Below are 14,468 nucleotides of genomic sequence, written 5' to 3' on the forward strand. Positions count from 1 at the left end.
CATACAAATAGTCAGTGCCCCCAAAATGAAAAGTCCTTTTGGCATTGTTTAAACTCTGCAGGTCAAAACGTTTAGATGTTTTGTCAGCATGGCAGTGGACCATAGAAATATCCCTCAAGTGCACATTTCAGTCTTGGCTCAGTCCTTTGACACTGAATGTTTACTGCAGTAGATGTTTTCTTTCCAGAATACTTTGTGTATCAAACAGAAAAAATAATAATTCAAGCGTAGCCTACAAGGTAGCACTCATACTGCCATGGAAATTATTACAGTTATTGCCATACATCGTGGTTACAGTAACAGAAAATGTGTACAGCGCAATATACTGTCATACAATAAGCACATCAAAACTAAAATGATGTATAGCCTACACTAACAACACAACCTGGAGCTTCTGGATATTGTATGGGCCAAGACTGGGAATGTGGGTGAAAACACCATTCTCTAAAATGGCATCACACATGGTGATGTTGCCCCAGCGCTGGCCTGGGACATCCACCGTTGCTCCTCTTCTTCTTCCTCCTCTTCCTCGAACAGGCAGTTGCCCTTGGTTGTTTCCCTGGCCAGGTGCTTCCATGTTCATAAATTGTACTGAACTTGGTCAAGCTCTAGATATTTGATGGAAGCATTTATACTCCTGGATAGGACCTGTCAGCTAACTAAACTTACTGTGTGATTGGATGTGTGAATCTCCCCCTTGATTTGTAAAGTTCTATTTGCACCTGAAAATTACTGTAAGCTGATGATACAAGAGATCCATTTTACAGTATATAGTTTGATGTTTTTCATGGTATAATGTGCCTGAAAGATTTGGACAGTGGAGTGAACTATTTTGCAGGTGATGATGTACACAAGGAAATTATGCCAACATGTTTTGCAGAGAACAGCGACTTGACTGAGAAACAAGTCAGTTTAGACCAGCAAGATACTGTATATTCAATTGGTAATTGGGCTAACGAAAGGCAATTGAACCTAACCATTTTCAAAGATGTACTACATCATTTGAAATTTGTGCAAACTGTAGGCAATTGCACTTGTCATTTACAAGGATGTGCAAATACAATCTCATCAACAGGGGCAGCGTTTAATTGCTTACAAATGATTGTATGCCGAGTTACAAATAAAGCATTATGTGCATGCAGGCGATAGGAGCATCAAGAGCAATAAACCTTAGGTTAGGGTTACTGAAGGTTAGGGTTCTAAAGCGGATGGACACACACCACCCGGGGTCCTGTGATTAGGGTTCTAAAGCGGATGGACACACACCACCCGGGGTCCTGTGATTAGGGTTCTAAAGCGGATGGACACACACCACCCGGGGTCCTGTGATTAGGGTTCTAAAGCGGATGGACACACACCACCCGGGGTCCTGTGATTAGGGTTCTAAAGCGGATGGACACACACCACCCGGGGTCCTGTGATTAGGCTTCTAAAGCGGATGGACACACACCACCCGGGGTCCTGTGATTAGGGTTCTAAAGCGGATGGACACACACCACCCGGGGTCCTGTGATTAGGGTTCTAAAGCGGATGGACACACACCACCCGGGGTCCTGTGATTAGGGTTCTAAAGCGGATAGACACACACCACCTGGACAATCCTTTGTTTAACATTGTTTTATATGGCCTAATTTTCAGTCAAATTCATTGAAAGTGTGCTTAATCACAGTCATTTGTTCTCAAATACTCAATCTGCTGACCATTGTGATGTGTGTCTTAAGTTGTCATATTGTTAAATGTAAGCTAAAACACTGGTGCATGTAAAGCAGTATTGTCACACAAAGCAATTACTTTTCTTCCACTACCTTTAAAGTGTCCAGAGAAACACAGAGTGTATTGATGACATTGTTTACTCACAGAACAAAAATGGCATCCATTCATAAATGTTTAGTTATTCAGTGCAACAAATTACAAGATGTCAGTTGGCATTTTATTACAGCAGGTCAGTTATCCTGAGAGGCACTTTCTGTGATCCGCTGAAAGCAAACCCAATTCTTTTCACCATGGTTCAAGGGAATAGTGTGTCTAGCATCAAACAAGCATCTTAATAGTGGGTAACGAACATTTCAAATGGACATGGGTTGAAAAATGCCAAACTATTCAGTTATTGAGTTTGGACAGGACATATTAAGACAAAAGAAAGGAAAACACACACAGTGGTATTGGAAAGGTTTGGGGATCTGCCCATTTGATCTACTGGTCAAAATGTCTGTGACGCATGACTAAAATGGGGGGGAGAGTAAGTCACCTGTTAAAAAAAATAATGAAACTTCAAAAGCAATTAGTTTGTGCCTAGTGACTACAGACAGTGGGAATGCAGAAATGCAGAAGGGCTCCTGAATGGGGTGGACAGCAGCGTTTGGTTTGGCCACTCAGGTGCTCAGACCTGCGCACATGATATGTTCTAAGAAACGTTCACTCATATTTCTGTGAGCAAACTCTGTTGCATGAAATGGCTCCTCTGCCTCAGCCCCAGAGCCTGGTCATAAATGTTCATGTGATTTAGCTTTAGAATTGAGGCACACATGATACAGTGAGGACCGACGTGATGGTATTTGGCATCTTACCATCCTTCAAATAACACACACACACACACACACACACCCACACGTACAACATACACAAATGATAGACTTCAGTTAAGTCAAGGCAGCACCCATCCAACAAAGACAGACACACACACAACAAACACAAAGTGCAAAGCACACTCACGTGAAAACAGGACCTTCAGAAGTATCACTTGTTTTCTTTAAAACAAAAAAGTAACTCACAAAAACATACTTACTCCAAGTATCTAACTTCTAATAACAACAAAAACGGCCACTTGTTAATTATGATCCCTCTGAAAACTACTATCTTAGCCTAATGTCAAATTCAAACTATGCAGTTAGAGCAAAGTTTCATATTGTGTTCCTATCCGCCAACCATGGAATTAAAATGGGAATGTTTCGTGTTGAATTTGAGCTGGAATTGAGCTGAAGCCCTCCGGAGGTGCAACTCCATTGTTCTTCATTAAGCTTCTAGATATAGTATTTACATTCATATCAGTACCACAGGCGTTCATTCGGGTAAAGGGAATATTTATCTCACAGAATCAGAGAACTCTCGAGCTTCAGTTCCCCCCTTCCACATGTATATTCATGCTTTCCGGCATGACTGAAAAGATGGTAAGCGAGACGGTTTGGGATTGGCTGAGCCCTGTGTTGGGGAACAAGAGTCTTAGTGTGTGACCTTTTGACCTCTATATGGGTGACAGCGTCTGTCTTTGGGACTGGCTGAGGTCGGGGTGCCACACGTCAACGATGAAGATGAGTCTGGAGCGGTCTGCCTCCTGCCACACTTCATGTTCGAAAGAATCATCAAAGATGATGACCTTGCCCTCCTCCCAGCTCCTGTAATGTAATGTTTCAACACGTGTGATATACCATCAATGGCACTCCTCAGTACTTTCAGACTGCTTTACATAACATACCTGAACACATGTGTCTCAATGTGCCGTGCCCATGTTTTGGGTTTGACTACCTGTTGTGCTGCTTTGTTTGGTATGTATATGTGCATGCGTGCGTGTTTGGTAATACCCATGGTATATGTGCGTGCGTGCGTGCGTGCGTGCGTGCGTGCGTGCGAGTGGGCTGACCTGGTCTGGTCGGTGCAGCGGATCCTGCAGCCGTCTGGGGGGATGACGAGGCCCAGGTGCATCCGCAGGCGGCAGTTGGTGGGCCCAGTGTGCGGCCAGACGTGGGTGCCGGGCTGCATCACCGAGAACTTGATCTGCCAGTGGGGGGGTGTCGGGGGACGGGCCAGGAAGAGGAGCATTCAATGAAAGGACTATCCAGCATGTGTAAGGTTAATCAAACGGCTGTTTTCGGAGTTACAAGTGGAATATGACTTTATTGAAGTCACACAAGGGAGATGACTAGAAAGAACAGTCCAGAAAGAACTCGAAACAGAAGTTAAAAAGAGAAAAATAACTGAACATGCTGTTGTGAGGGGAGGTGAAGAGGGAGGACTCGTGTGCCGTGAGCCGCCCCTGGCGACAGGTGTTGTTAGCTCACCTGGCCTCTTTTGCAGCCTGTCGCTTCTGGGTAGCGTTCCATCAGGGCGCAGGTCTTTGGAACACTACTGCAGGAGGAGGCAGCCTTACGTCCTGAGAGACAGCACAAGATGGGGCACACGTGAGCATATTTCAGTAGAGTATCTGTATGTTGTAGGGTGATGGTGGGTGTGTGTGTGCGTGTGTGTGTGTGCGTGTGTGTGTGTGTGTGTGTGTGTGTGTGTGTGTGTGTGTACACATCTCAATGCATGTTACCTTGCTGCCACAGAGTAAACTGTTCCCAGTCACCCGTCTCTCTCAGGTTCTCGTCCTCAGCAGTAAACGCGCTACCGTTGATCACAGACAAAGCCTCATCCCTGATGGTCATCCAGTTCCGCTCCAGTGTCTACACGCATGAGATCGATGTGAGGCGTGTGGTACTTAAATAACAACACAATCATCCTTTGGGCGTACAGCAGATAAACCATCTTTTACCTTCACCAGGTCGGTGTATCCAGTCTCCTTTGCTGTCCACCAAGGCTGGGCTCGCAGTCCTTTCACATTATACAGGGAGCGCTGCCACACGGAGGCAAAGTGACCCCGCTTGTGACCCCGCTCATACCAGTCATAGGCCTTCAGTCCACACACACATACACACACACACACACACACACACACACACACAAATATTCATTACACAACCCAAAAACACAAACATAAATACACACACTCAATCACTTAATGTTTCAGTACTACTACATATAGTACCTCATTTTTCCAAACCTGTGTCTCTAGACCAACGGTGATAACCAAGACAGAGAGAAAAACCTGGTTTGGCAGGAGTTGAATATCTGACCTCCATTTTCTGACCCTCATACTCACAGTCTGGTCCCCGACCCTCTGCAGTGCGTCTCCCAGGTGGAAATAAAACCTCCCGTCATCGGTGCCTGCTGCTTCACTCTCCAGGCCTTCCTGTGGGCCAAGGGGAACATGCCTGCATGGGTACTCTGGATGAGCATGGCTGAGTTTGATATCTTGTGTTGTGTGAGAGTATCCGTAGGAAAGTGTGTGTGTGTGTGTGTGTGTGTGTGTGTGTGTGTATGTGTGAGTGAATGGTCCATTTAATACCTTCAGATAAGGGATGCTCTCTTCTATCTTGTTCTCTGATTTCAGGATAAAGCCGTAATGCACTTTTGCAAATCCATCCCCTGGTGCCTTAGCCAATACCTGAGAAGAAATGAGGAATAGAGATGCTATACGGCTACAACATCTTCACACGTAAACCCTCACTGTCTTTCATTCACTCTAGTTATTGTCAGGGAACAGAAGTTATGGAATGCTCTGGTGGTTATGAAATATGGCATTATGAGCTCATGCGTAAACCTGTACCGGAGTCAGAGTTTAGTCTCCCTCACCTCCTCATAAACTTTCTTGGCAGCCTCGTTATCGCCTAGCAACAAATGGGCCACTCCGAGGTCATTTTTTAAAGTGATGTCTTCTGGGAAGGTCTGTACCAGGAGCTGCAGGGTAGCCAAGGCCCCACGCATTCGGCCTACGATCACAGACAATACAGACAGACAAACAATTAATTGATAAATGGAAAAAAGAGAGACACACACTGCTTTCACATGTGTGTGTGTGTGTGTGTGTGTGTGTGTCTGTGTGTGTCAGTGTGTGTGCATACCCAGGAACGTCTGTCTTTCTGCCCTTCTTTTGAGTGCAGCTTTGATGAGTGCCGCAGGAGCATCTGGGATCTCTGCAACCTCTCTGTAGGAGCTCACTGCCTTCAGCAGCATCTCATTACTGCGCATCTTCTCAGCTAGGTCATCCTCTGTCTACACACACACACACACACACACACACCACACACCACACACCACACACAGAAATGATATGTGCCCATGCCACAACACCTGAAAGCATGACTTCATGGATCCCTCTGTGGTAGTGCTTTACTGTGTGACTGCAGACAGTAAGAAGTGCAGTATGAGCAGAGCATTGTGGTACCTGTGCTCTACCATACCGACTCTTGGGGCTCTGGGGGTATTTCTGCACAAGACCTTCAAAGGCTCTTAAGGCTTCCTCTGATTTACCCTACAGACAGAAGGACACACACACACACACACACACACCACACACACCACACACACCACACACACACACACACACACACAATGTTAATGACCTGAGACATACAATATAGCTGTCCACAAACAGACAGTGAAAGTGTAAAACAGGTTTGACAACTGAAGGGACAACTGTGCTTGTACCTTTTTCCGCAATTTTTCTGCTGCATCTAGCTCAGATTTAATAGTTTTGTCAAATTTGTTGAACATCTTGGGCTTCTTCTTTTTACCTATAGAATGATGAATATGAATGATGGAAACCCCCATTTTCACTGGTTTATACAGATGCCAGTCCTGCTACGCACTTTTACAAACGAAGACAAACTGTGTGGGGAGATGTCCATCCTCATACCTGTAGCCTCTGCCTCGGCCGTGTTTGACTGGGTGTTGTGTTGAGGAGGCTCTGACTGTGGAGCAGGTTGTGCTGCAGGCTCTGGTGTTACTGCTGTGGCCTCTGGCTCCGCTGTAGGCTCCTGAAGGGCCTCGGCAGCAGACTCTGGGCTCTGGGTGGAGCCGCCCATGTCCTGACCAGACTCTGAAGCCTGTGGCTCTGTTGGTGGTGTGAGAACAGCATGAAAAGTTTAAAAGTTAAAAAGCCCTCCTTCATAGCAAATGAGAAATTGTCTGCATTGGTGGCTCAACCAGCTAAAAATATTGGTTACAAAAAAAAATGTTAATTTCTTTTTTTCATTTTATGGTCTATTTTAAGGATTTTGTGTAAATCATCTATTTGTGTTGATACTTCACTGATGCAAATGTGTTGGATTTCTTAACCGACATTAAAGTGTAAATTCTCCCTCAAAGCCTAATTCCACCCACTATCATTTTGAAGGGGCTGAGAGTTTACTAGGTTGAGAGTGTATGAATATTATGATGTAGAGATGTACCACGTACTACGTCAGCATCGGTCTTGCAAGGTTCAGGATGATTTTGACCAGCAGATAGTGTATTGAGACATTTTTAACCCACAAAATGCAGATTTTAATAAAAATGCTCATTTTGTCAATATAAACACCAGAATTGATCACCACAGTCCAGTCAAATCATTTAGTTAATTCTTTTTTTTTGTATTTTGTGCTTTTATAGGGAGTTTTTATCTTATGCCTATTGGTGTGAATGTGTGAATGTGTGTATTTGTGTGTTTCCATGCAGACCTGCTTCCTCTGTTTGTTGATTGTCAAACGCTTCACTGTAGAGCACGGTTGCATCACTCGCTCCTACATGATAGGAGAGACAGAGAGAGAGAGAGATAGAGTGAGAGGAGAGCCACTGGTGAGACCACCTCCAGGCAGAAACCTAGTCCTCCCTCAGAATGGGGTGAACAAATGCCATTGTGCAAAATCCCCTCTGCCACACCCAATATGAGAGACAGAATATCCCCTCCGCCAAACCCAACATGAGATACACAATCACTGACCTTCTGTCTCCTCTATTGGGGACTCCACCACCAGCTCTGAGGAAACACAAGACTCACACTGAACACTCCAAAACATCAGAAGTGAATGCTCTTAAGGATTTCACAACTGCCACCACATGTCATGTTTAGACAATAGGAACAAGCAGGTAGTCAGGTAGAACTTTGTGGAATGTGGGCATAAGTGTCACATAAGGTACTAATGCAATTTTTTTTGCATAAATTGATAATTTAGGGGTTGTAGACTCAGAATCTGACGGGTGCCGCTCCGGCACCCTTGAGCAATTAAAAAAAAATGACATAATAGACCACGCCCCCTTTTTGACCATACCATTTTTTATCAGATGCACATTATTGTATAAAACCCAGTGTTTCCCCTAGGTTTACAGCTTAGGGGGACGGCGGCAGGGGCGCGGCGCGATGCACCGCGGCGGCGGACGCGCCGTGGCGGCGGACACGGACACAAACACTTAAATGAATTATGATGTTCATGTGTTTCTTTGAATGACAGCAGTCAATAAGTATAATTTTACATGTTTTATGGTAAAGGTAACCTTAAATGACTTATTTTGTGATCTGGCGCTATATTTATAAAGTTGCTTTTTTTTTTTTTTTTACTTGACCTTCCAGGGGGGGCGGGCGGGGCCGTTGGGGGGGCGGGCCACCACCCTAATATCATTGTAGGGGAAACACTGAACCCATCATGTGTGGTATCAAATGAAAGCTCTTCTCATACAGAAATCAGAGTTGACAAAAATAATGGTTAAAAAAAATGTTTAGGTCTCTCCGGAGAACAAATGACCTTTTACAAAGTGACCTTTAAGGTAAATAAAGTAATATTGAATATTATAGCAAGTGTGATGTCCACAAAAGTGTAACCTTTGTGTTTTTCATCATTGTGTTTTATTCTGATTTTCATTGGTTTTATGAAGGTATTTTATTTTGAAAGATTCAAAGATTCAAGATTCAAAAAGCTTTATTGTCTAGTACGTTGCCTTACTAGAAAATTGTCTTTTGACTGAAGGCTTGGAGGTGTGTGTGTGTGTGTGTGTGTGTGTGTGTGTGTGTTATTTGTGTGAGTTCTTTGAGGAATGAGTGTTCTGTGTGTGTATAGCTATGGGGACAAATTTTTTTGTAGATAGCTTTCCTGGCCAAAGGCATTCTGAATCTTCTGCCAGAAGGAAGTAGATCAACACCAGGATGGAGTGGGTGGGAGGGATCTAAGAGGATGGAGTTGGTCTTCCTTCCCACTGCCTGGATATACAGATCCTCCAGCGCTTTCTGGTGTATTCCTATTAGCTTGCTTGCTTGCTTGCTTAGTTAATCTATTAAGTCTGCTTTTGCTTGCGTTTGTGAGGAAGCCGTACCAGGATGTAATGTTGCAAGTGATGATGGATTCCACCAGAGATTGGTAGGCAGTTGACAAAATGTCTTTACTGACATTGAAGGTGTCTAGTTTCCTCAGGAGATACATACGTTGTTGTCCCTTCTTGTAAACCCCATCTGCATGCTGGCTAAAGGACAGACGTTGGTCGATCTCTGTGCCAAGGTATTTGAACTTCACCACCTGTTCAACTACTTGTCTTTCCAGGGTCAAAGGTGAGGAAAGTGGATGTGGGGTGTTAGATGCCCTCCTCCTATGAGAAACACAGTTCTTTGGTTTTGCTGATGTTCAACTGCAGTGAGCTTTCTTTGAACCACAGGGCCATTTCAGTGATATATTGGGTGTACTTGGACAGGGTGCTTTGATCTGTCAGTTTGGCCAACAAGGCCAGATCATCTGCATATTTAAATAGCTTGAATCCACTGATGTTGCATGTGATCTCATTGGTGTATATTGAGAACAAGATGGGAAACAAGACACAACCCTGTGGGACTCCAGTGTTAAGGAGTATGTTGGACGATGTTACACCCTGGACCTTTACATGCTGGGGTCTGTCCTTTAAAAACTCCTTGATCCAAAGTGTCAGTGCTGGGTTGACCTGAAGCTGCTGAAGGCGATGCAGGAGTGTGTTGATGTTAACTGTATTAAATGCTGACAAGAAGTCCATGAATAAGATCCTGACCAAGGAGTTCTGGGAGTCCAGGTGCTTTGTGATGGTATCCAGTAGATGTAATGTAGCGTCCTCCACACCTCGTTTTGGCTTGTAGGCAAACTGCAGTGGATCCAGATTCTCACCGATGGTGGTGGTGAGCTCTCCTGCAACAACTCTCTCCATGCATTTGCACAGGATAGAGGTGAGTGCCACTGGTCTGAAGTCGTTCAGAGCTTTAGCCCGGGGCTTTTTGGGAACAGGGATGATGGTGGTCTCCTTCCACGCCCTGGGAACAAAACTGGCATCTAGGAAGAGCTGAAACATTTTCGTCATTACACCGCCCAGCTGACTTGCACACTCCTTCAGTATTCTGCCCTTCAGCCCATCTGGTCCAGGAGCTTTGGAGGAATGGAGATGGGAAAAGATGGATATAACCCGCTTCTCTTCTATGCAGATAGATTCTGGGGGGTATAGGAGAGTGACCATTTCCTCCATAGAGTCAGTGTTGTTGAATCTGGCATAGAAGGTGTTGAGTTCTTCAGCAAAGGCAGCAGGGTCTGGGCATTGTACTGCAGCAGTGTTCTTATTCCTGCCCATCATGGTGTTTAGGCTCCTCCATGCATGCCTTATATCTCCACTGATGAACTTCTCCTCCATTTTGTTTTTGTAGTTGAGCTTGGCCAGCTTGGTCTTCTGCTTTAGGTCCTTTTTCAGCTCTTTAACTCTCTGCTGGTTACCCTGGATGAATGCAAACTTTTTTAAATTGAGACAGTTCTTAAGGTCTTTGGTTATCCATGGCTTATTGTTTGCAAAGATCTTAATTTGTTTGGTGGGAATAACACTATCAGCACAGAATGAGACGTAAGAGCATATGGTATCGTACAACAGGTTAAGGTCACCATTGCATTCCCTGAAGAATTCTTCCCAATCTGTAAGCTCAAAACATCCTTTCAGTCTTTGAATGGAGTCTACCTCCCATGCCATGATGGTTTGGGCCTGTACTTTTTGGGTCTTCAATTTTTGTCTGTACTTAGGCAGTAGTAGTATTACATTATGATCTGAGGACCTAAGGGCAGGGCAGGGCTTGGATACATATGCTCCCGGGATGTTTCCAAAACATAAATCTAGCGTTCTATTCAGCCGTGTTGGCGTTGTTACATACTGTTCTAACTGTGGGAGAAGTGCGGTGACGTCACAGGTGTTGAAATCTCCCATCAGAAACACGGGCTGGTCAGATGACCTGGAGACGGCATTGTTATAACATTCTGAAATGCGCTCTGCTGCCAGCGCGTTGTCAGGGCCAGGGACATAAACGAGAATTACTGTTATTAATTGAAACTAGTGCAGTGCCCGTAGGGGGTAACATCTATGACGACGACTGTTCTATGACTATGACATCATTCACAAAAAAGTGTCCCGATGTATCTGTTGTAATTCGCTTACTTTGTTTTCTCATTATTGCAATATTATAAACCTCAGTCTGCATTTACCCTGGCTGGGAGAGGCTGTCATTCGGAAGATACTGTGTGTGATCGCCTTTGCTCTGTGTTCATTAAACCTGTCAGAGTGTGTGAATAAAAGGCTGGGTGCCAATCAAAATCACAACGCAAGAGTGGAGTACTACACCGCTACAACGGTGACATGGGTTTGCACCGTAGGCTACGGCAAACAGTAAAATACAAATATCTCGCAAACTATGAATTCAAAAATCTTCTAAATCAAGGATGCACAGGTTCATGACATGCGTAAGCTACATTACTTAGAAACTTAATATAAAGAAGCTTAAAAATAAACGAATAGATCAAATCAATCACTGTCTTAAGATTACCTGAGCAAAAGTCTGTATCTGTTCACCAAGAAGAATTTGAATGCGGACCTCACCTCCTCTATCCAACGGTATTCTGAGCTTTGAGTGAAGGCAGGATAGTTACTACGCGTATATTGTTTGATTGTGACATCACTACCCATAGTGCCGACGGGACGGGAAACGATAACCCATTGTTTCCTATGGGAAACGGTAAAATACAAATATCTCGCGAACTATAAATTCAAAAATCTTCAAAATCAAGGATGCACAGGTTCATGACATGCGTAAGCTACTTGCGAAATATCATAACTAACGTATCTACCGTCAGGGAGATACGCCCTAGACAGACTGACACTGACACACACACACCCACACACAGAGATTCCTGGATTTATAGATAGATTCACGGGGAAGTGATGAGTCCAATTTCACAGTAGGTGCAAGACTCTGTGGCTTGTAGGCCTCTCCAGGTCTCCGTCTAACCATCAGACGACCATGTGTTGGGCAAAGCTGAAAATTGGACTCATCAGAGAAAACGAACTTAGAAGACCCTCCAGTCCGCTTTGGTTCAATCCTTATGGTCTTTTACAAACCTCAGCCAGGCAAAGTACAACGTTGTCCCAGAAGAAAAACTTGCTTCATTTTGCTCTGACAATGTTCCCCAACTCTGAGAAGTGTTTTTTCAAGCAGGGCAATGCTCCATGCCGCACAGCCAGGCCAGTAAAGGTGTGGATGGAGTACCACCAGATCAGGACCCTGTCATGGCCAGCCCAATTTCGAGACCTGAATCCCATAAAAAACCTCTGAAATGTGATCAAGAGGAAGATGGATGGTCACAAGCCATGAAAAGAAGCCGAGCTGCTTGAATTCTTGCGCCAGGAGTAGCATAAAGTCACCCAACGGCAATGTGAAAGACTGGTGGAGAGCATGCCAAGACACATGAAAGTTGTGATTTTAAATCAAGGTTATTCCACCAAATATTGATTTCTGAACTCTTCCTAAGTTAAAGCATTAGTATTGTGTAGTTTAAAAATGAATATGAGCTTGTTTTCTTTGCATTATTCGAGATCTGAAGACACTGCATCTTTTTTGCTATTTTGACCAATTGTCATTTTTCTGCAAATAAATGATCTAAATGACAATATTTTTATTTTAAATTTGGTAGGAATGTTGCCAGTAGGTTATAGAATAAAACAAAAATGTACATTTTACTTTAACACATACCAATAAATAGTAAAACCAGAGAAACTGATAATTTTGAAGTGGTCTCTTAATTTTTTCCGCGGCTGTATTTAGGGACTAAAATTTTTAGTGGCGGAAGAATGACGGTTTATCATTAAACTATTGTTTCTTAAATTGAATTGTCTTTATTTATGAAACCATATCAAATATGTGTAGTAACAGGTTTAGAAAAGCAATAAGCCCCGCGAGTCCGTGCGCTTGGGGCTTATTGCTTAAATAAGTACCTTATGCGACACCTATCCTGGGGTTCTACCTGACTAAGGGCAAATGTTACACATGAGAAGACAGACCTGGGCTCATCAATAAAAATAGGCAACAATGTAACCCCTTTAAAATGATATGAAGATGTTGCCATTTAGCAGTATAAATGACAATAACCCAGTTATTCATCCTAAAATGTATAATATTATGATATGCCCACAGCATCTGTGTCTGTCCAAAGAAGACAAGTCTGTTCTGCATTACCTCCAGTGGTGTCAATGGAGTCCAGGTCCATTTCTGTATTAAGTATGAGAGGAACAGAAAAGAGAAGGACATAACTGCAGCGAGGCTGTAGTTGGTATTTATTGGCAATAGTTTGGGATAAAAAGTGTGGAAAGATTCCCTAATCCCATGAGATTTCTGTACACTAAATGAAATGGTGCAGAGCATTACTCCTTAATCCTGAACACAAGGTGGTGTCAGTCACATGATTAAGGAGGTCCTGTGATGTGTACTGACCTTGAACGAAACTATCAAAAGTGGTCTCTGTAGAATCTACAGTAAGACAACCAACATGTAGTTAGCATCTTAGCACCACAGAAAAAAAGTCATAACACAAAATGGTGCCTGATTCTTTTGACTGTCTCCATAAGGTTGGGAGAATGTCCACCTACCAAATGGCATAAACTCCTGCTCCAAATGAGAGGAGCCAGAAGCACCTGTGTAATAAACAGAAAAAACACTTTACAGGCGGTCCCTGGGTCATGTCATGGCCATGCAATGATGACGTGTGAGTATGTCTAACCTGTGACATCTTGGTCAATGTTGAATGAATCTGTCAAGATATCACATAAAGGCATAAGCAAACATAATACACACAGAGGTGACTTATGCCCCAAAGCTAGCTTACAATATACTCAATACTGAAATCATGAAATGCACATTCAGAATGATGCTGGCTGTTCGTTTAATAGCCTACCTTGATCCGATGATGCCATGTTGACAAATTCAGTTTCTGCCCCAACATGTTCTGCTTCCCTCTTTGAATCTGACCTAACATCCTGTTCATCAGATTTATCTGAGTGATGAATAAGAGATGAATATTTCACAAGTTTGGTTGGGTTAACTTAAGAAGTGTGTGTGTGTGAGTGTGTGTCTGTATAAAAGAGAAGCTTTTTATAAGTGCAGCATTTTTAATGCTTGCATCCCACCGCCTTACAGAGCTGACCTGTGTTGCCTTGCAGGAAGGGATGCTTTTGGGGAATCTTAATAAAACTATTTAGTTGGATGCTTAAAGATTGAAAATCGAGACGATGCTCTAATCGCCCAAAATATGAATCATCCATTTATCACTTACAAGAAACTAGCTTATTGTAAGCCCAGTGTTTCCAGATTCTAACTGTAAACTTACGTTTTGGATATACTGTATATTCTCCATTATGCTTGAAAATGTAGGGTTAAACTGATACACAGACCCCCCCCCCCCCCCCCCAAATAGTGGGCTTTTAGAGAAAACTAGGGATATCATGGGAATACTTTCATACATTACCCGTCACTGGCCTATGTTGGGGGGTTTCTCTGGCAACTGGCCTTTCTTTCAAACCTGTTT

The 14,468-nt window shown here is 43.5% G+C and overlaps 1 protein-coding gene across 1 annotated transcript; it reads right to left on the minus strand.

Moving 5' to 3' along the window:
* Nucleotides 1-1,944: 1,944 nt before the first annotated feature.
* Nucleotides 1,945-14,270, minus strand: LOC308378737 (aspartyl/asparaginyl beta-hydroxylase-like). Its single transcript, XM_080855717.1, has 19 exons — nucleotides 13,839-14,270; nucleotides 13,665-13,694; nucleotides 13,534-13,578; nucleotides 13,379-13,414; nucleotides 13,124-13,156; nucleotides 7,577-7,612; nucleotides 7,314-7,376; nucleotides 6,512-6,709; nucleotides 6,304-6,389; nucleotides 6,041-6,127; nucleotides 5,718-5,868; nucleotides 5,449-5,585; nucleotides 5,162-5,260; nucleotides 4,916-5,005; nucleotides 4,529-4,666; nucleotides 4,310-4,439; nucleotides 4,056-4,147; nucleotides 3,638-3,771; nucleotides 1,945-3,392 (listed from the first exon to the last, which is right to left on the minus strand). The coding sequence occupies exons 1-19, from the start codon at nucleotides 13,855-13,857 to the stop codon at nucleotides 3,242-3,244; spliced, it is 1,755 nt and encodes a 584-aa protein (XP_080711843.1). The 5' UTR covers nucleotides 13,858-14,270; the 3' UTR covers nucleotides 1,945-3,241.
* Between the last annotated feature and the right edge of the window lie 198 nt (nucleotides 14,271-14,468).

This window comes from Sprattus sprattus (genome assembly GCF_963457725.1).
Source record: "Sprattus sprattus genome assembly, chromosome: 17".
NCBI lineage: Eukaryota > Metazoa > Chordata > Actinopteri > Clupeiformes > Clupeidae > Sprattus > Sprattus sprattus.